The sequence below is a fragment of the Festucalex cinctus genome, chromosome 6 (genome assembly GCF_051991245.1).
Source record: "Festucalex cinctus isolate MCC-2025b chromosome 6, RoL_Fcin_1.0, whole genome shotgun sequence".
Taxonomy (NCBI): Eukaryota; Metazoa; Chordata; class Actinopteri; order Syngnathiformes; family Syngnathidae; genus Festucalex; species Festucalex cinctus.
In genome coordinates, this window is record NC_135416.1 from 20,865,433 (window position 1) to 20,887,449 (window position 22,017).

At 44.6% G+C, this 22,017-nt stretch overlaps 1 protein-coding gene across 8 annotated transcripts in view; it reads right to left on the reverse strand.

The window, feature by feature from the left end:
* htt (huntingtin) overlaps nucleotides 1–22,017 on the reverse strand; it is a 52,150-nt gene that overhangs the window by 4,706 nt on the left and 25,427 nt on the right. For 4 of the 8 annotated variants that reach the window (XM_077523994.1, XM_077523991.1, XM_077523993.1 and 1 more), the window contains 23 exons: nucleotides 21,746–21,922; nucleotides 21,556–21,632; nucleotides 21,006–21,141; nucleotides 20,019–20,141; nucleotides 19,701–19,908; nucleotides 19,449–19,594; nucleotides 19,209–19,386; nucleotides 19,030–19,125; nucleotides 18,762–18,946; nucleotides 18,554–18,680; nucleotides 18,344–18,447; nucleotides 10,996–11,150; nucleotides 10,775–10,914; nucleotides 10,616–10,701; nucleotides 10,411–10,541; nucleotides 8,564–8,696; nucleotides 8,318–8,473; nucleotides 8,052–8,242; nucleotides 7,830–7,944; nucleotides 6,523–6,736; nucleotides 2,371–2,590; nucleotides 332–494; nucleotides 73–233 (listed from right to left, as the gene is read on the reverse strand). In XM_077523994.1, the coding sequence (XP_077380120.1) occupies nucleotides 73–233; nucleotides 332–494; nucleotides 2,371–2,590; nucleotides 6,523–6,736; nucleotides 7,830–7,944; nucleotides 8,052–8,242; nucleotides 8,318–8,473; nucleotides 8,564–8,696; nucleotides 10,411–10,541; nucleotides 10,616–10,701; nucleotides 10,775–10,914; nucleotides 10,996–11,150; nucleotides 18,344–18,447; nucleotides 18,554–18,680; nucleotides 18,762–18,946; nucleotides 19,030–19,125; nucleotides 19,209–19,386; nucleotides 19,449–19,594; nucleotides 19,701–19,908; nucleotides 20,019–20,141; nucleotides 21,006–21,141; nucleotides 21,556–21,632; nucleotides 21,746–21,922 (3,422 nt within the window). The remainder of the gene's footprint in view (nucleotides 1–72; nucleotides 234–331; nucleotides 495–2,370; nucleotides 2,591–6,522; nucleotides 6,737–7,829; nucleotides 7,945–8,051; nucleotides 8,243–8,317; nucleotides 8,474–8,563; nucleotides 8,697–10,410; nucleotides 10,542–10,615; nucleotides 10,702–10,774; nucleotides 10,915–10,995; nucleotides 11,151–18,343; nucleotides 18,448–18,553; nucleotides 18,681–18,761; nucleotides 18,947–19,029; nucleotides 19,126–19,208; nucleotides 19,387–19,448; nucleotides 19,595–19,700; nucleotides 19,909–20,018; nucleotides 20,142–21,005; nucleotides 21,142–21,555; nucleotides 21,633–21,745; nucleotides 21,923–22,017) is intronic. The other 4 variants (XM_077523996.1, XM_077523992.1, XM_077523998.1 and 1 more) reach the window with 3 other exon arrangements.

The following is a 22,017-nucleotide window of genomic DNA, read 5'->3' on the forward strand; positions in this document are numbered from 1 at the left end:
AGGTTGTCTGTCATTTCTAAATACGACAATTTGCTTGGCCGTTGACAAGCACTTGAGTGCAAACAAGGATACAAGGCTGAGATCCACTGCGATGTGGAAGCGGAGACAAAAAAGCAGGAGAGGCTCCACATAGCCATGGCCACCGGCGTCCTCTGTGTGAAGTTGGACAAGGAGAGCAGCACCCAGTCTCTCACCATCGATGACTGGCCTGTAGCATGCAGTGTCTGGAAAACCTGAACGTGACGGATTGAAAGATCAATTTGAGCTACGTATTCGCACTCCGATTTGGCTCGAATGCATTGAGTAGTAATGGGGATAAATGTTTGGCAACCTTGTAAACAACTGTGGCCATGAACTGTGGGTAAGGTTGCTGGTTGGACAGAAACTCCCCGATGACCTTGTTCATGACGTCTTGAGGTGGAAAGAAATCGTCGAGGAACTGTGGAAGAATCCTTGACACTACCCGAGCCTCACTTGGCAAGCCTTTTCGGATCCTGCAAACACGATAATCCACATGAAGTGACGACAGACAGCAACCAAATAAATGGATTGTTGGGACCAAGGATACGGGTGTCAAACTTATCACGCAACTCTTTTACTGCCAAACGTTACCCAAAAACAACCCCGATAGCGTCAGCCGATTGCGAGCATTTTCAATCATTTTTTCAAGGCAGACGGAATATTGTGCGCTATGCTTACGTAAACATGATGGATATCATATGAAAGATTGGATACCATTCTTTCATTATTTAAAAAAAAAAATATATATATACACACGTTTCTACTAGTGTTGTTCCGATACCGATACTGGTATCGGCAGAGGCGCCGATACTGCATTAAAACAGTGGTATCTGTATCGGTGAGTACTCACAAGTAACATGCCGATACCATTAATTCCAACCCTAATATAGGATTTTGGATGCTGCATCTTGTGTCTTGCTCGTGCACGATATAAACTGATGTGACATGCTCAATGCATGTTGATCTAAGATATCCTATTGGCCCTTGAATGCTCTGAACCAATGGCAGGACAGCTTTTTCATGTTGAGGAAAAAAAACCTTAAGTATCGGTATTGGCCGATACTGCTAAGCTGGGTATCGGAATCGGTATCGGGGGCCAAAACACGGTATTGGAACAACCTTAGTTTCTACCTTATCCCATTCTTTAGTACCGGTAATCACTATTTGAAAATAGGTCATTTGAGTAACATCAGTGAAAACAGAAGAATAAGGCGAAAACAAGCTTTTTGTGAAAAGATACATTTTCTACACAACAGTGACTTTGGCACTAATATTTTTGATCATTCACATACTATTTAATAGGGGTGGGAATCTCTGACATGAGGCCGATTCGATATGTATCTCGATACACAAGTTGCGATTCGATTGAAAAACGATTATCTTTCAGAACAGAACGGTTCGATACGGTTCGATTAAGTTTGGGAACGATACAATTTTCGATTCGATACGATTAATTTCAATATTCAAAACTGACAGTGACATTTGTTGCTTGTAAACATTAATCTTAAAACACCACACATTTTTACAGTATCTACAAATGTGTAAAAAAAGAACAACAACGTCTTCGATATTTTTATATATTGAATCAATTATTTAAATGGACCGGAACAAAGGGCTGGGCGATATGACTGAAAAATGTATCAGTTTAAATATTTATTAGTTGTTATTGACAGTTATAATTGTTTTTTTTTTTTTATTCAAAATCAGGATCAGGAAAACAAAAGGCTTTTAATTCAATTTGAAATATAAATATTTAACCTTTAAAAACACACCAACACAATTAAACAGAATATGTCCACATTGTGAAGTATTTCAGAAACATAAATTTAAGACATGAAATAAACCTCTACCGTCCAGCCAATGAAATATGAAGCCACCTTATGGAACAATAAATCTAGCAAACACATTTTAACAACTTAATATATCCAAAAATATTTATTTTTTTGGTTACCTGAGCCCTTGTGATGTCATTTTCAGTCAATAGCAAGTTGCAAAATGTGTTTTTAAAGGTACTAATTGTATGTGGAAAATAATGAAAGTATCAAATTAATTATAGACAAAATATTAATGTTTGACTGCCAAAAATGGCAAAATAAGTAAAGTATCCCTTTAAGGGATCTGGCCCATCACATCATTGTGTGGCCCAAATATTGGGTTCACAATTCTTGCCAAAAGATGGTACAAAATTGCAAACTGCCTTCACCTTTTAATAATAACAAAAGCTGACACTTAAATTGTTTCATATTCAAAACAGTGATTGATAAAAATGAGCTTGAAACCCCCGTTCAGCTGAAGTATCAACTGACTACTCTTAAAAAATGAGTTGTGTGTGTGTGTGTGCGCGTGTACCTGTCAAAGAGCACAGAGACCCTCTCCATGGCAACAATGATGGACTCGCTGTCTGGGGCCTGAGGGTCCGGCTGTGCGGGCCGACCGGCGGGGCTGGCTTTCTCCTTGCCTGAGGAGAAACCAACATGACCCGCCGTGACCCCCACCGCATCCGCTACAGCTGAGCCAGAGTCAACCTGACCTCTAACCCCTGTGACTCCTGAACCGGACGCAAGCACCGCTGAGAGGACGACAGGGGAGGGGGGCACCAGTTAAACCAGTATGGCAAAAAAGGTTAGAGTAGGGACATGGGTATTTAAAAAAATAAAGAAAGAAAGAACTTGTGGGAGGTGATTTTAATTTGTATTCTGGCTGTTCGCGAACATTGCTTTCATGGATTGTGAGATGTCCAATTTCCTGAAAACATTATGCATCTCCTAGGCAACGATTTACAACAATATGGTACTTGGCCAGTCAGTGCAAGGAGAACAAAATAAAAGATAAAAGTATTGACAGTTAGTAGGTGACGAAGTAGGGGTTAGAGGTAGGCTACAACTAAATCAACCTTTTTTTGGACACAAATCGCATGCAGGAAGCAAACGGGAGTTTTAATATTAGAAATGGCTGAAGGCAACAACTACTAATGGGACGGCGACAACAGGTGGGGAATCACACAAGTCATACAAAAATTTGTATGTATAAGATTTAAACTACGTTTATAAGAGGAAATCAATAGGTTGAAATGATCTCACAGCACGAGTACACAACCTGCATGCAATCAAAAAAGGCTAAGATCTTCAAGTTTCGATATGCCTGCTTTAAAGTACCATTTTATGCAGACTGGACTATTAAACAAAACTGTTAACTCATTGGCTCCCAGCCATTTTAACCGAAGCAATCCCCTTTACTCCGGGTTGTTTTACACTGGATTTTGACGGATTTTACAAGGCCCACAGAATATTGTGTTCTATTGCTATAAAAACATGGAACCTACCAAAAGAAAGTTTAATCTCTTCTTTCACCAGGAAAAAAATATATATTTCTATCCGTTTCCGTTTGGCTCCAATTAGCATTAGAATATAGCTAAGTTTCATCATAATTCACAAATCTGTTTAGAATTGTGAGTAATTGAGCTTTTATTTCAACATGGTCCTGGTTGATCTCCTTTGCTCTGCTGCCACCTGCTGGCCGTTTACGTTCATTGCAGGTGTGAAGCTGCATCAAAGCCTTCTGCCTTCTGTATGCTCTAGCACAGGGGTAGAGAACCCTGGTCCTCGAGAGCCACTATCCTGCCCGTCTTCCATGTTTTTCTCCAGCAATACAGCTGATTTGTTTAACTGGATTGTTATCAGGCTTCTGCAGAGCTTGCTGCTGCTGCTGCTGCTGATGATGATGATGATGATAACAAGTCAGCTGTTTTTGAGGGAGACATGGAAAACGGGCAGGACAGCAGCTCTCAAAGACCAGGGTTCCCTATACCCCTGCTCTAGCATTTAAAATAAATAAATAAATAAATAAACAAATAAATAATCAAACAAACATATGAATACATCTTTGGGACATAACACATTTTTAAAAAATGTATTTATACGTTTTTGGGAGCAAATGCGTTAACGTAGGAGAGTGAATTTAATTTATAGTGGCTTTTGAAAGTGACGGTTTTGATGGTACCAAGTACAGAGTTAGCATTTTGTACAAGATGAGATGTACATTTGGCTAGATTTACGCTACAATTGCTGATAAGTGTCTGGAAATGTGTTATCGTAGAGGTATTTTCCAATTACAAAGTGGATTTGTATCCATACCTGCTACAGATAGATTGATGTGTTTTTTTTTAGGGTCAATACCAATTATATTATTATTGTTATTATTATATATTATATTAATTTTCAGTTAAAAAAAAAGGGGGGGGGGGTATTGGCTTATTTTTGTTTTAAATACAAATACCAATCCCAAATGCCAATTCCACATACAGAAAATCAGAAGGACGCATAATGTTATGAAGATAAATTGTGTTTCGTCTTAAAAATTGTACAAATAATTTATTTGTGCTTTTGTATATTTAGAAAAATGCTACAGTATATAAACAATTTATTTGCAATATGGCAGTAGGGTTATTATAGTTTTGGAATTTTTCATTTTAGTTTTTATTTTGTTTTGAGTTTTGTTTTGTTTTAATTTAGTTAGTTTTAATTAGTTTTCAGGGTGGTTCTGTTCGTTTTTGTATTAGTTTTAGTTCTTTAATAAATGCTTAGTTTGAGTTTAGTTAGTTTGAGTATTAGTTTTAGGTTTTTAATGTGTATTACTTGTGCGCAACATTTAAAAAACACCATGGGCGTGACCTCATTATATCAAAATAAATCTATAAAAATCACATTTAAAATCATCCCCAAAGGCTCATGCATTCAATTAATTACCAAAGACTAAAACGAAGGACATTTTTTGCTATAATTATAGTTAGTTTTATTTTAGTTAGTTTTGAAAACATAAAATTTAGTTTCAGTTAGTTTTCTTTTTTTAAAAAGCATCTTCGTTTTTATTTTATTTCGGCAACGAAATTGTTTTTTGAATTTTAGTTTTTTTGTTAGTTTTAGTTAACTATAATAACCTTTAATAGCACGTGTTTTTCGACACCCTCCCTTCTTACTTTGACCATCTCCAAACATCTTTTGATTTTATTTTATTTGAACTGAGTCAAATGCCATTTTTAGCATATGTCGCGGGCCACTAAAAAATGGACGGCGGGCCGCAAATGGCCCTCGGGCCGTAGTTTGGACACCACTGTCTTAAAGCATATTTATTGAACATTTTTTCAGACTTTTAAAAATGTATACGTTTTTTTTTTTTTTTTGTTTGTTTGTTTTTATCTTAGACCAGGGGTGTCAAACATACGGTCCGCGGGCCGGATCAGGCCCGCAAGTGGGTTTAATCCGGCCCGCGAGTTGATTTTGTAAAGTTAAAAAAAATAAATAAAAAGAATGTAATGTCTAATTAATCAGCCGGCCACAATCAAAACATACAAATTTGTAATTTCACAAGCAGTCCTCAGATGAGTAATGCAACTTGAACGGGGAATCGTCATCCTGGATGTCTTTATTTTGCACTCAAACTTTTTTTATTTTTTTTAAATCATACACAGACAAATGTGTTAAATTACTGGTAACACAAATAGATATGACAAGGATTAACGTGCTTATAACATTATTAACACCCATGCAATGCATTCTGGGAACAATATATATTGAAAACAGGTCAATTTAACACGTCCGGAATGTATACCGGCAAAGTGTTGCCGCATTCCATTTGCATCCGTCTTATTTTTCGGAACAATATGATTACAGATGAGCTCCGTAATTTAGGGCTGGTCCACGAAAATATGCGTATCAATTATGGCAATTGTTTTTAAGTTATATACCGTTATTTTCCCGATTCGGCCCACTTGATAATATATTTTCCTCCATGCGGCCCCTGAGCTAACATGAGTTTGACACCCCTGGACAATAGAGTTCATTTTAAATTTCTTAAAAAAATGTTCAGGGAGCTGCCAGGGTTATCAGTACATCTAAAAAAGTTAAATAGAAACTTAAGTAAATATCATCGCTGTCTATAATTTTCAACAGTAAAAGTTTTTTTTTTTTTTTTTTTTTTTTTTTTATAAATACCTGGAATCTTAAACTTAACTTAAACTTTGTACTCTTTTAATTTCAAACAAAAACAAAAGCTTCTTATGAAGTTAACCGAACCAAACACTTTGTATAAATTAACTGAAATTTAAATAAATAGCTCCCTGAGATTAAGGTCTTAGACTCACCGTTTATCGGCTGTCAGATTTAAAAAAAAACAAATATAACAGCAGATGACGGGTGTTGGAGTAACTTCATTTAAACCATTAAGGGGGAGTGTCAGTCCAGGCCAACTAAATGATATTTAAAGGTTCAGATTTTTGCTTGTCTACATCTATGTTGTCGCTTGACACACGTGCAGTTATTGGCATTCAATTTTGCTGCCTGCACATGCAGGTTGTTTCATGTTCAGTGAATATATTGGATGAGTCACTTGAAAAGTACATCACATTTAAATATGGCTTACGAGAGACAGACAAAAAAAATAAAAAACAAAAACAAAAAAAAAAACACTACATTGAAATGTGATCTGCCTTCAAGTCCTGCTTACCAGTGTACATGCAGGTGAGCATGAGGCCCAGGGCAGCCATGGCTCTGTGAGGTGACGGCATGTTGACTCTGTCGACACTCAGCTTGACAAGTGCCTCGCCATCCACACGAGACAGCTGCTCAGATAGCAAGAGACGCTCCAGACCCCGCAGCACACAGTGATAGATTACTGAGGGGGTGGAGTCCTCACTGGCTGACACCATCACGCTGCACACCTGAAACACACAAATGCAGCAAAGAAGGCTTGGAAGAGCACAGAAATAAAAAGTTGAGGGTACAGCTGTCAAAATTGATCATCAAGTAATCGATTATCAAATTAATTGGCAACTATTTTAAGAGTCGTTTGGGGCCCTTTTTTAATTTAACATGGTCCTCAATTTCAGCATATCAACAGTCATTGTTCACTGATTTCTGTTGTGCTTCACGAAAGAAGACTGATTATCTTTTGTGTTTAATCAAATTAAGACATTTGTAAACATCTGTTTTCACTTAAAAAAAAAAAAAAAAAAAAAAAAAAAAAAAAAAAAAAAAAAAAAGAAGGGGTCATTGTTTTCCAAAGTCACTATACGAATACGAAGTACAAAATAAACACCAACCACTGGTTAATGAACAGTAATCAGGGAGAAAATGGTTTTGTAATACATTTTTATGTAAAATTAAAATGAATCTGATTAGTCGATTAATCGACTGAATGATAGATTAATGGATTCTAAAATTATTAGCTAGTGACTGCACTAGTTGAGGCACAATATGAGACACAGGAAAGCATTATTGATCTACAATGGTAAACCCAACCGGTTAACTCATTCAAACTCAAAAACATATAAATCCGTGTTTAAATATTTTGTCCTTCACTCCCAAAAACACATTTATACATTTTATGATTTATTTATTTTTTATCCAAGAGCATAGAGAAGGCTTTGATACAGCTTCTGACATGAAGAGGTTCCTTAAAGTAATGGTAGTTATTACATAAAATGGTCAGCAGTCGGCAGCAGAGTATACGAGGGTCTTTTTGACAGTGTTTTCAACAGGTTTATGAATAATGATGAAACTTGGCTATATTCTAATGCTAATAACACGGAAACACATACAAATATCCTTTTTTTCCTGATAAAAGAAGAGACTAATCTTTCTTTTGGTAGGTTCCATGTTTTTACAGCAATCGAACACGATATTCTTGCAAAATCTGTCAAAATCAGTTGGGAATGAAGGGGGTTGCTTCAGGGAAAATGGCTGCGAGAGAATGAGTTAAAATCGCAACTCACGTTCACTATTAGGGACCAAAACAGAACTTCTTACATTTACCTGTATAATAGCAGCAATGAACTCTGATCCTACATCTAGAGGGTAGTTCTCCATCATGTAGAAGGCCACGGCACACATCACCAGGACATGCTGCTGGTTATGCAGGTTCACACAGCTGTAAAATGGAGGAGTAATTTGATGAACAAAAGGCCGCGCTGTTCTCTTGCACAAAATAATTTATGCACATGGAACATGCCACCAACTGATGCATGTAACACTAACTGCGCAATAGCCCTGAGGTTGGACAGCAGGTACTCAGAGATGGTCGGGATCAGCTGCTTTGCTGTGTCATCGAGAAGGTCACACTCCAGCACGTACAGCACCCCATGAAGAGCACCCATGCGGCTGGGCAGGTGCGTGCTCCGCAGGGTGGTCTCTAACAAGCGACAAACTGGTTCCGCAATCGCTTTGTCCTGAAGGAACATGAGTTTTCTTTTCAAATTCCTTCCACTCAGTATTTAGAACGAATCGGGAGTGATGATGCTCACCATGCCCAGCACAGCAGCTGCCTTGCAGATAGCAGGCACCAAGTACTGGTTAAGGATCTCATCCTCTGGTGGGTGAAGCTTCTGCAGCTCCATAAGTGTGGCGAACATCATGTCAAACTGGTTCCTCTCTGTGAAAAGGTCTGACACTGCCAGCAGCTGACAAGAACAGGAAGATAGGAGTAGATGTCATTTTGCTCATCGACAATAGAATTATAGTCATAGCAATATTTGTGTATTATGGCTCACCGATCGGACCACTTCACTAACGAGTATGGTTGGAGTTTTCCGGTTACTTGGAGAGCTTGGGATAAGCCACTGGCTGTAGAGCTCCAGAAGAAACTGGGAACACGAGTGAATGTCCACCCCTGCGCGATGTTTTCTGATAGCACACGTAGATGTAGGTCAGTGTTGTTTTCATCAGCGATGAACAAAATGATTTCTGTGACGACAATGTGACGGTGAGGAACTAAACATGACTCTTGGATGACGAAATCGTGACAACATGAGATGAAAATGTTAGTTCGGTTAGACGTTCAAACTGCACGCTCCCCTCGTCTAGTTTTTCATCAGATAATTGCATTGCTGAGCAATTTTCTGCATAAGCCCTGGTGCAAAATGGTTGCTAGCTAGTTTCAGGCTGAATTTAGCTTTGATGGGCTAACACCACAATACATGTGTTAGCTACTGTGTAGAAGATTCAAGGATTTTTGACTCGGTAGCAAGTGTAAGGTGTTGCCAAACTTGTCATACTGACATTAGTTTGAGTGAATGTCTAAATCATGAAGGGGGAGTAGCAATTTAGACCTATTGTGGCATTTTAGACCTGTTGTCACCACACAAAAAACAAGCAAACCCATTCATGCAGATATTTGATAGTTTTGGTCATTGGTCGAGACAAAGATAAAAAAATCTTTAGTGAAGGGTGGGTGGGTGTTGCATGGTTATAAGCTGTCATATTTTTGCTTATTAACTCATTTGCTCCCAAAAATGTATAAATGTTATATTTTAAATGTAATACGTGTCCCAAAGACATATTTATGTTTTTTTGTTTTTTTTATGCTAGAGCGTACAGAAGGCTTTGATGCACCCTCTCAACTGCAGAGAATTGGTGAAAAATGGTAGTAATTACAAAAACGGCCACCAGGTGGTAGCAGAGTATAATAGATCAACCAGGGCCATGATGAAAACAAGTCGTTTCCCCACAATTCTAAGCAGATTGTGAATAATGATGAAATTTAGCGATAGTCTAATGCTAATTGCTGCAAAACGGAAACAAATAGAAATATACTTTTTCCTGATGAAAGAAGAGACTATAATCTTTCTTTTGATCTACAATGGCAAACCCAATCAGTTAACGCATTCAAACTCAAAAACGTATAAATACGTTTTGTTTTTGTGCTAGAGCATACAGAAGGCTTTGATACAGCTTCTGAGGTCGCTTAAAGCAATGGTAGTTATTAGATAAAATGGTCAGCAGGTGGTAGCAGAGTATAAGAGAGCCAGGCGATGTTGCAACAAGCTCTTTTTTCCCCCAGTCTTTTCAACAGGTTTGTGAATAATGATGAAACCTAGCTATATTCTAATGCTAATAGCTTCAAAACAGAAACAGATATCAAAACAAATATCATTTTTTCCCTGATGAAAGAAGAGACACTAATCTTTCTTTTGGTAGGTTCTAACTTTTTATAGCAATATAACAAAATATTCTGTGGTTCTTGCAACATTAGCTAAAATCCAGTAAAACAGCCGGGAGCGAAGGCGGTTGCTTCAGTGAAAATGGCTGGAGTCAATAGGTTAAGGCCATTCTATTTTCATAATGTTGTACTATTATCAAAATTCTGAAATTATAAACTCAATTATTAAAAAAAAAAGTTGCAAAAACTTAACTCAGACCTTGGAGTTTGACTAAAACCTTTTGAGTTTTTGTTGACATAATCACATCGAGACGACTAAAATATGACTACTGTAATAAGCATTTCCGTCCAAAGGGCAAAACTAAAATGGCTTCCAAAATCAAGTTTGATAGATGCCTGTTTTCAGTGTAAATAGACAAACTGTGAACGTCTGCATGTATCTAAAATGATTCACAATACCGAGAGTTAATTGGTGATAAAGGTGGGGAGGTGGGTGCTGGCGTATCTGCTTCATCTTCCTCATCTTCGCCCCATTCTTCCTCCCTCAACGGGGTGATATTATTTCCTAACCACACCGAATGAATGGACACCTGTAGAGAAGTGACCAACATAATAAAATACTTCAAATCTATTTAAACAGTTCCTAATAAGTAGCTTGAATTACCTGTCCCAGTTTGTAGTCCATATTTCCCATCTCACGCTCTGTGTTGATCTGAAGCAGCAACTTTTCATGACTGATCAACATCCCTGCTGAAAGAGAATACAGTCAATTACTTTTTAACGTCATTTAAAAAAGAAACCTGCATGCGGTATTGTTTTCTACCTGCTGAGGCTGCAGACAAAGAGGGCACAGGGTCCCAAGCATGGTAGGGGTGATGTGTGTGAATGTTGTCTCTCTTGGAAACAAGCGCCTGGATTTCTCTCTCAACCTCACCCCGGATCACTGCCAGTTTCCTTCCAAACCTGGGCACAAACTCGTACAATGAAACCAAAAAAACAATGAAAGTATTCAGCAAGACTGGATAGAGAATAATAAAAATGTACCGTGTCTCCAGGGCCTTGAGGCTCTTATTGCGAGGCTGCTGTTCCAGACAGCTGACAGCAGGGTTGCCTGCAGTGGGCAGCATCATGGCACCCAGCACCAGGCTGGTGATGGCCTGCACTGCCAACACATTCAACTGTGTACGCTCCAAATCCTCCTGCAAAGCCAATCCAATGTGGAACAGCTGATGAACCAGAAGCTAAACGCTACATGTACCAGGAAGTGCTAAGACTTTAAAAGATGAACATCTTTCTGTGCTATGTTGACTTGTATTAATTAACATTAGCACTTGTGTGCATTTTTTTTAACAAAACCTAAACAAAAATAATTTCGTCAATTTTCACCGGACGAAAACTAGACTGGACTACACTAAAACCCTCATTAATAAACAATAACTGGGACTAAAGTAGTATGCATTTTCCTCGACCAAAATGTACTTCACTTAATAAAAGCTGGACTAGTTCATGAACAAAAACAAGACAAAAATTACCAGTATATGATTTTGTAAAATTTTGTCTCTGCTACTCTGTCACTGTCACACCCCCTTTCAAATCTGCAGCTAGTGAATGCAACATGCACAAACACATGAGACAAACAGGAGGTGGAGTCATGGTGAAAGGTAAAAAAAAAGAAGTAAATTATAGTTATAACGTAACAATCCAACAATAGTGTTAATTCAACCATTCACTAATGCTGGCTAACTTACTAGCTCATAGCATGGAGCCATAGCAGCCACTTGTTGATATACTGTAATTGTGTGTGAAATTACGGAGCCCCTAAGGTAACATGGTAGAAAAAGAAAAAAAAAAAAAACTTCCCTCACTTCCCTCAAAAAGCATTCCCTCACAAAGATTTGCCCAATCTTTGCAAGGGAACGCAAAGTTGTTTTTTTTTGCCTACCATGTCACCTGAGGTGCGCCGTAAACACTTCGGGGTCATCTTCCATGTGACCAAAAGCGACAAGGATGGAACGTTTGTAAACATGAAACAAATCACTTTTGGTCACATGTAAGATGACCCGTAAGTGTTTACGGCGCACGTAAGGTGACATGGTAGGCGAAAAAAAACAACTTTGCGTTCTCTCACAAAGATTGCGTTCACGCAAAGTTGTTTTGCGAGGGAACGCAATCTTTGCGAGGGAACGCAAAGTTGTTGTTTTTTTTCTATCATGTCACCTTAGGGGCTCCGTATGAAGTTCTATTTCGTCCCTCCCGACCGCCAGAAGGCGGTGCTTTAAGCACGGAATGTTCCTTTCGCGCATGCGCAGTTCGAGTAATGCATACCAAATTAGTCACCTGTGACCCCTGGGTGACCCTAGAAGGGTATAAGTTCCGGTGTCACCCAAGGTTCGTTTCCTCTTTTCTTCTCGCGTGGCGTATGCATACGACACATTTTCGAAGAGTGTAAGAATTGGGATTTGTATTTATCCTCTTGACCGCGCCGCTTGGAGCCTTGTGACCGGATCGGTCGGAGCTGCGTAGTTCGCCCTCCAAAGGCTGCGGCGACGGTGTTTTTCTTTCCTTCGTTTGTGACCCGACGTGGTCGCGTATTCTAACCTCCCGTGGGGTAAGGTTATTGACTACTTGTCGCCTTATTTCCGCGTTTACTGCGGTGTTTTGAGTTTTTTGTGTGGCTAGCCTCGCGTTAGCGCCCTGGCTACCACGGCTCGTGGTCTACCCTAATTTTTTCCTCCGCTGGCTTTGGCAGCGTTAGCGCTTCTCTCGGTTTATTAGCGCCGCTTTCTTCCGACGGTGTTGCCGTTTGGTTGTTGCTTTTCTTTTTTGTGCCTTTGCTGGTGAGGGCAGCGTCAGCGTTCCCGCTCCCAGCTTACGGCGTCGCGCTTTTCGCTCGATTCTTTGTTTTACTTACTTTGTGCGTGTCCCGCCTGCGGTGCGCACCTGGCTTGAGCTGTGCAGGTGGCGTTCGCGCCCCTTCTCCCAGCTTGTCGCCGCTTTCGCGACTGCTGTCTGCCCCTCCCGCCCGCCGGCCGCTCCGTGTGCGTCTGCTGCGCAGGTGGCGTTCGCGCGCCTTCCCTCAGCTTATCGCTACTATTGACAACTGGCTGTCTGCCCCCGCCCTCCGTCGGCTGCTCGGTGTGCGTCTGCTGTGCAGGTGGCGTTCGCGCCCCCTTCCCTCGGCTTATCGCTGCCTTACCGGCTTACTGTTTGCCCCGACCCACGCGTCGGCTGCTCGGTGTGGGTCTGCTGTGCAGGTGGCGCTCGCGCCCCCTTCCCTCAGCTTTCCGCTCATCACTGCTTGGGCCTCCTTGTGTTCACAATGGAGGACTCCCATTGCTGCGTGGACTGTGGTATCCTCTTTGAGGCCTCCGATGTCCTGGACGATCGCTGCCCGAGGTGTCTTGTTTCTGACCGTGCCGGGGATGGCCGGGCCTGCAGTCCTAGTGTCAGTGACCCCAGTCCACTGGGTCATCTGTCGTCCTCCCAACCGAGGCGCCGGAAACGTCTCGGTGTGTCCTCTGCTGTACATGCCCCCCCCAGGAAAAGGGCGGCGCAGCGACGACTTGCTTCGGAGGTTGGGCACCTTCAGGCTGAGCTGGCAAAGGTGAGATCTCTTCTGCAGGACCGTCACCCTCCCACACTTACGGGGGGGCCGGGACCACCTGCCCTGCCCATGCCGCGACCATCCACCCCGCCCATGCCAGTGCTTCCTCCTGAGGAGGACGCCATTTCCTTGGCAGCTTCGGCTTCCTTTTTTAATGACGACGACCGTGACCCGGGGTCTGTGGTTTTGGGACCAAACTCTCCAGCGTCCGCTCAGAGTTCGTCCAGTGAGGCGGGGGATAGTTCTATACGGGCTGTCCTGCGCAATGCCTTGGACCTCCTGCATTTGGAGGTGCCTCCACAGGCTCAATCGGCGTCTGAGAGCGCTTTCTTCCGGCGCAGGCGCCCTTCCTCGGCTTTTTCTGTCCCCGCGTCTGATGACTATCTGCGGGAACTACATGCTTGCTGGAGGGATCCTGGGGCTCTCTCCCGTCCTTCGGCTGATGGCCGTGATTTAGCATCTATGCACGGTGCTGCTAGTGTTGGCTTGGACCGGATGCCTGCTGTGGAGCCAGCTGTCGCATCCCTCATTGTGTCCCCGGAGGAGACCCTTCGGCCATCTGTGCGATGTCCTCGACCCCAATGTCGTGTGACTGACGACCTTCTCACACGGGCCTATGGCGCTGGTGCACGTGCTGGCCGCATTGGGAACTCTTTGGCTCACCTCATGCTTGCTCTCTCTACATCCCTGCAAGCGGACAGCGTGGAGGCTGCTGTGTCCTTCAGTGATGCAGCCCTCCAGGCTTTTGCCCTCATGACTAGGGAACACGGCCGACTCATGTCCTTCCTAGTGCAGGCGCGCCGCCAGGTGTGGCTAGCGCAGTCCCCCTTGTCGGAGGCCTCTAGGAGGGCCCTCCGTGGTGTTCCTGTGGAGCCGGGGGAGCTTTTTGGTTCTGCCGCTGTGGGTGCACTGGAAAGGACGGTTAAGGCTCATGAAACCAGGAAGCAGCTTTCCAGCCTCAACAGGGCCCTGCCTCCCCAACAGGGTAGGCCTGGGGCACCCTCTGCTTTTCATCGCTTTCCTCAGCCCCGACCTGCCGAGGCTTATGGCACCCGGCGACCCCCGCAGAGGCCCGCCGAGGGTTTTCACTCCTCCGCCCGCTTGCCTTCAGGGCAACCACGGGCTGCAGGCCCCACCCGCCGTCCCTCTCGGGCCCCTAGGGGCCGGAGGGGCAGGGACTGAGGCCTTGGGGCTGGCCGTCGGACATTTTTCCCACCAGCAGCTCAGTTACTGGGCTGCTCGTGCCTCAGACCCATGGGTGGTCTCCATCTTGACCCACGGGTACGAGCTGCAGTTCCGACGCCGGCCTCCTGCTTCCTGTCGGGTCAGGATGACTCTCATCGCCGACCCGGCAAAAGCCTCAGCTCTGGACCAGGAGCTGTCCACCCTCCTGGCCAAGGACGCGATCGAGGCCGTGGACCCCCTGGCACAGCCCGGGGGCTTCTACTCGACGTACTTCCTTGTCCCAAAGAAGACCGGTGGATACCGTCCGATACTGGACCTGAGGGGGCTCAACAGGCATCTCAAGGTATTGCCATTCCACATGCTAACCACGAACGACGTCTTGCAGTCGCTCGCCCAGGGGGAGTGGTTCACGTCTATAGACCTGAAGGACGCCTACTTCCACGTCCCCATCGCACCTCGACACCGTCGATTTCTCCGTTTTGCCTACAAAGGCCGTCACTGGCAGTTCCGTGTGCTCCCTTTCGGGCTCTCCCTCGCTCCGCGGGTCTTCACTCGGTTTGTGAGGGCTGCTCTGGCGCCCCTGCAGTCTGTGGGCATGAAGGTGCTGCCGTACCTCGACGACTGGCTCCTCTGCGCGCCGTCGCGGGCTCAGGTGATCCGGGACACCTCCGATCTCCTGTCTCATGTGGCCCGGTTGGGTATCAGGGTCAACTTGCCCAAGTCCTCTCTGGTCCCCTCTCAGCGGACGGACTTCATTGGTGTGACGTTGGACACCACGGTTATGAGAGCCCACCCGTCTCCTCACCGAGTCGACGATGTTCTTCGCCTCCTCGCGCACTTTCGAGGGGGCAGGCTGTTGCCTTACGTCGCCTACTTGCGGCTTTTGGGCAAGCTGACGTCCATGACGGCTGTGGTCCCGTTGGGCCTGCTGACACTGCGCCCACTACAGAGGTGGCTGAACGGCTTCCACTTGGACGCCAAGTGGCACCGCCACCGGAGGCTCAGGGTGTCCCGTCGGTGCCTCCTTGCCCTGGCACCTTGGAGGGAGAGGGCTTTTCTATTGAGCGGCGTCCCGCTGGGTGTGGCCCCGGCCCGCCGCGAAACAGTCACCACGGATGCCAGCCTCACGGGCTGGGGTGCTGTCTGGCAGCACAGGACGGCTCAGGGAAGTTGGTCTGTGCGCGACAGGGCCGATCACATCAATGTGCTGGAGCTTCGGGCGGTGCACTTGGCACTCATGCACTTCTTGCCATACCTGAGCGGACGGCATGTTCTCATACGGTCGGACAACACCACGACCGTGTTTCACATAAACCATCAGGGCGGCGTCAGGTCCGCCCGTCTATTGGAGATCTCCCAGCTCCTTCTCAGGTGGGCTGCTCCCCGTCTGGCCAGTCTACGGGCCACCTATCTGCCGGGGGTTCGGAACCAGCTCGCGGACTCTCTCTCCCGTCGGGGTCCTCCTCCGGGAGAGTGGCGCCTCCACCCAGAGGTGGTGCGCATGATTTGGAGCTGCTTCGGCACGGCGGAGGTCGATCTCTTCGCCTCCGAGGCCTCGACCCAATGCCCACTTTGGTTTTCCCTGAGCGAGGCCACCAGCCCTCTGGGTCTGGATGCACTGGCGCAGCCGTGGCCGGAGTGCCTTCTCTACGCCTTTCCGCCGCTCCCTCTGATATGGCTGACGCTTCAGAGAGTTCTTCAGGAGGGTCACACGCTCTTGCTGGTAGCCCCCTTCTGGCCGGCCCGGACGTGGTTCCCCCTGCTCCGTCAACTGTGCTCCGGCGAGCCGTGGCGTCTCCCCGACAGGGAGGACCTGTTGTCTCAACAGGGAGGTCGGGTTTGGCATCCCGACCCTCGGCGCCTTCGCTTGTGTGTTTGGCCACTGAGGGGCCCCAACCGCTGCTGACCGGCTGTACAGAGTCTGTCACACGGACCATTCTTAATGCGAGGGCACCGTCCACTCGGCTACAGTATGCCAACAGGTGGAAGTTGTTTGTGGCATGGTGCGGAGAACACGGGGTGGACCCTGCTTCATGTTCCATCCCCACCATCCTGGATTTCTTGCAGTCCCTCCTGGATAAGGGCAGGTCTCAGTCGACGCTGAAGGTGTATGTGGCAGCTATTTCTGCCCGGCATGTTGGTGCTGATGGCGGTTCCGTGGGGCGCCATGGGTTGGTGTCCTTGTTCCTCAGAGGGGCTCTGCGTCTTCGTCCCCGCCCGGCCCCTCGGGTTCCGGCGTGGGATCTGCAGTTGGTGCTGGACGGCCTGTGCAGGCCTCCCTTTGAGCCCCTGGCGGGGGCAGACCTTCTGTGGGTGTCGCGCAAGACTGCACTCTTGCTCGCCGTTGCCTCCGCCAAGCGCGTCAGCGACCTACACGCTTTATCGGTTAGCCCTGATTGCCTGCGATGGCACCCGGATGGCGCCGGCGTCACTCTGTGGCCGAACACTGCCTTCATTCCCAAGGTGTTGTCTGGCTCTCGTTCTAACCAGCCTCTACGGCTTAAACGTTATGTACCCACTCCTGCTGATGGTGGGGACAGGCCGGAGCTCTTGTGTCCGGTGAGAGCCTTGCAGTGTTACATTGACGCTACGGCGGGCTTTCGTACGTCTGCCCAGCTTTTTGTTTGTTATGGTGGTCCTACCAAGGGCTCCGCTCTCTCCAAGCAGCGCTTGTCTCACTGGGTCGTGGATGCCATTCGCCATTCCTACCTGCTGTCGGGCCGCCCCCTGCCGTCAGGGGTGCGCTGTCACTCCACCAGGAGCGTTGCCACGTCCTGGGCCGCCCTGAGGGGTGTTTCCCTGGAGGATATCTGTGCTGCTGCCTCATGGGCAACGCCTTGCACCTTCTCCAGGTTTTATAGCGTGGATGTCACCTCTCCCCATCCGCTTGGCGTGATCTTGGGTCCTGCTGGGGCTTCTCAGTGAGGTTTGTGTCTGAGATCCCTCGCGACTACGCCGGTATTAGTCATTCAGTGCTTAAAGCACCGCCTTCTGGCGGTCGGGAGGGACGAAATAGAACGAAAGTTACAACTGTAACTACGGTTCTATGAGTCCCGGACGACCGCCAGGGCGTCCTGTCGCTCGGAATCCTCGTGTTCACGCGAGAAGATTCCATAGGAAACGAACCTTGGGTGACACCGGAACTTATACCCTTCTAGGGTCACACAGGGGTCACAGGTGACTAATTTGGTATGCATTACTCGAACTGCGCATGCGCGAAAGGAACATTCAGTGCTTAAAGCACCGCCTTCTGGCGGTCGTCCGGGACTCATAGAACCGTAGTTACAGTTGTAACTTTCGTTGTTTTTCGTCAAAAAGATGAGACGTTTTTATGTAAAATAGTTTTATATCCGAAATGTTCAACATTATCTGATGACAAAAAAATATACAGGGGTAAAATGATTGCCCTGGCTCCAACTCGGCGAATAAAATTATGTTTTCTTTGACCAAAATAAAGACTAAAATTCTTGATAACAAAAATTGACTAAATAAAAAAATGGGATGAGGTTGACTAACTGATACAAACTAACAAGCATGATTGAAACTGGACTAAAGCCGAGACTAAATTTAAAAATGGCTGATAAAATGAACACTAATTGGCACCTCTTGCTGTGTGTCCTCCTCCTGGTCCATTGAGATTGGTTGGGTGACCAGCACACCCAGCAAAGTGGCCCAGGTCTCCTCAAACTGAGTCCTGCTACTCCAGCCTAAGACAGTCACAAAATGTCCATTAAAAACAAAACAAAACAAACGAAACAGGCATGGGGGACAATGTAATTAAGATGCAGATGCCAATTGTACATTTTTACACACCAAGTATGTTTATGCGGTACAGGAACTCTCTGAAGACATCCTTTTCTTGTAGAAAGTCTACAGGAATCTCAGGCAGTGCTGTACCAAACTCCCCCTCAGGCTGTGGGGACCAGCCTAGTTTCCAAACCTGTGGAGTGTTGACAAAGCATTGCAACACCCTTACACACTCCTCCACTGCACAAACACACAAATATAGAAAAACACTGACCAGTGGAGGCACCCGAGTGAAGCTGTTCACCAGTGGCAGTCGGGCAATACTGATCACAATGTTGCGCAAGGTTGGTGTCAGAAAAGCAGGGATTGTACTGTTTTTGTGATGTCCTAAGGAAAGAATGCTCTGTAGGCCTTCCACCAGCTCTGCCATGATCTCACACGCTTGCCACTCACATTTATCTGCAACCAAAAAGATGCTCAGTAAAGCAAACCCATCGTTGCTGATTTGCTTGATAAACTTCATCAGATCAATAAATCCTCACATTTTGTGTGTACGGAATCCACTTCATCTCCTTCAGCATCTTGTAACTTTTTCTTCTTCTCTGGGAGCAGAAGCTGGTCTCCGGGGCTCACAGCCACTTAAATGCAAAAACACAAAGGAACCATTTTAAAAAGAGATGTAACAAGCAATAAGCTATCTACAAAACAAAAACAAAAATACCGGCGACAAGAATGAGACGTAAGCAGTAGATGATGGAACAAGCGCGTGTCGTGTACTCTGCGGTGGACAGTTTGGTCCAAATGGAAGTTTGCTGCAGAGCCAGGCACAGACAAGCCAGAGCCCACTGCAGGTCCACACTCAGCGGTAACTGATCTTGAAGCAGGCGCCAGACTATCACCTGGGTCACGGAGAAGATATCAGTGAAAAACAGACAAATTGGATGTAGATTTGATATTTTACCTCAGTGGCAGTGCAGGTGAAAGTCGTTATGAGGTCTTCTTTGTCAGAAAGAATGCGGAATGAGGATGGCAGCTGGTTGACACAGAGGAGGTACTGCGAGAGAGCTCTACAGAGGGCTAAAACCTTGGGGTAAAAACCTGGCTCATCTGAAAGCATAGCAAGCCATGGAAATCTGATCAATACTGTATCAAACATTTTGAAAGGCAATCAATCGTTACAAACAGGCCATGCTCACGCCAGTCAGTTTCTTACCATACACATCAGCCAGTTGGGTCCAGTAAGACTGTGGCTCGGACGTTGGTAAAAAGGAGCGGTGTGGGGCGGGAAGTGACTGCGTAACTCCAGCAAGTTGCTCTAAGGTCACCTGCAACGCTGTCTCCAACAAGAGTGGGCCCTGACCTCGCGTTAGCCGCTGAACACCCATGCTCAGACATGGACACAGCAGACTCGGGTTGAATGTCTGTCATTGTAAAGGGAATATGTGGGTTGATTTTGCATATTGGCAGGAAAAAAATAACCAATAATGAAAAACCCAAAATAGAGTATCTGCTTTAAGTATATGCTACTTACTTCACATCTCATAATGCTGAAAAGATCCGGGGCAGGCAGCTTGGTAAGTAGTTCAGTTGTCTCCAACAGAGACACGTCTCCACGAAGACAACACTGTGATTTCACCAGGGTCACATACCACTCCTAGCAAATAGCAAAAATGCATAAATAAACACATATTTTCTATGTTTTTTTTTTTTATGTGAAGTTAATTAACTCTTTGACTCCCAGACAGTACGAGCCGATTTCAAGCATTTTCACTCATTTTTCAAGGCAAACAGAATATTGTGCGTTATGACTACATAAACATGGTCAATACCATATGAAAGATTGGATTCCATTGTTTCATTAGAAAAAAAAAAGAAAAAAAAAAGAAAAAAAAAAGTATGTTTCTACCTTATTCCGCTCTTTAGTAATCACCATTTGAAAATAGGTAATTTGAGTGACATAAGCGAAAATAGAAAAAGGTAAGGACAAAAGATCCATTTTCTGCACAACCGTGACTTTGACACTAATATTTTTTGTTTAGTGACGCTCTGTGAATTAGATTTAATGTGACAAAGACTTTGATCATTCACGTCATCCTTGAAACCGTTCTATTTCATCAGATTCGTCATGTTTCATTGTAATTTGATACACCTTGAGCCCATTGAAAAGATATACAATGCTGCCATCTGCTGGCCATAGTTAGGTGTTTTTTATTTCACAATTCATTGACCTGGCAGTGCTGCACTGGCCATTGATACTTAAAAAAAAAATAAAAATGTAGTTGACATTGTGTTAGTGGGTGTTTTTGATTTCACAACTCCATTGACAAGGCAGCGCTCCACAAGATGTTGCAGTACCCATTGATTTAAAAAAAAAAAAAAAACCATACTAAATGTCAACATTTATGGCAGCATTCATTAGGATTTTAGCATACATCATTAAATGTTTTTGGTGGTCAAATAGTTATATATATATATATATATATGTAAAAAAAACAGAAAAACAGTTCATATTCCAGACCTTATCTGCATTGACCAGTTGAGGGGCAGGCGGTGGACGTCCATCTAAGGGGTGTGATGTCACTGGAGCCGCTGGGCTACTAGTTTTAGCAACAGTGGCTCGAAACCTGTCCAGCAGGGAGTAAAACCTCTGATGCCTGTGATGAGAAAACAAAAAGGGCATTGTGAAATTGTGCGTAGATTACAGATCTGCTTTGCTTATATGACTCGCAATCTGTAGAGAAAATCAGTCAATGAGTGTATTTAAATGTAATGCATTCTTCTATTAAGTATTTGCCATGTGTGTGTTTTTGTTGAAATCAGCATTGGGCGGTCGTGATTTGCTCACTCTGATTGGCTGCTAGCTAGCGAGTCAGCACACTGGACAGAACAGGAAGTTGCAATCATGATTAAACAAACAAGATAGCAGTATACTTTGTTTAGATTTTTATATGAGTTATAAGAGTTTTCCAGTTGCATTTTTCTAACAATGAGGAACAGTGACGACCGCAAATCAGCTTAAAATTATTTCTTTCATATCCCGGACTTACTGTCCTGCAAAATTGCATTACCTCTGAGCCAGGCTACTGATTTGGAGGTATTCTTGGATTCTGTCTAGTTCCTCCACAGGCAGCTGGGCTTTACTGTTCTGAAGGGCAGAAAAGTGGATTATTTGAAACTACAGTATTATAATAACTTGCGGGTAATACATTCTGCAACACTGAGTTTTTATTTCTAAAAAGACAAAAACTATGTAACAACCTGTAACGTTTCTGCCAACAGCATCTCCACCCTCCGACAAGCTAACGTGTCAACCATTCGTGCCAAAACCCTGAAAGGCGTGTTCAGCATCTTGTCCACATAGAGCATCAGCAGGGAGCCAGACTGGCTCAGGTGGATGCCTTCTAAACATTGTAGAGTTTTCTTCAACATGGTAGGCTGCACAGAAAGATGTAGGGGAAAGATTTTTAAGAAGACATCAAGTAGATAAATATGGAGGACCAAAACTGCTAAAATTCAAAATAAATAAATGA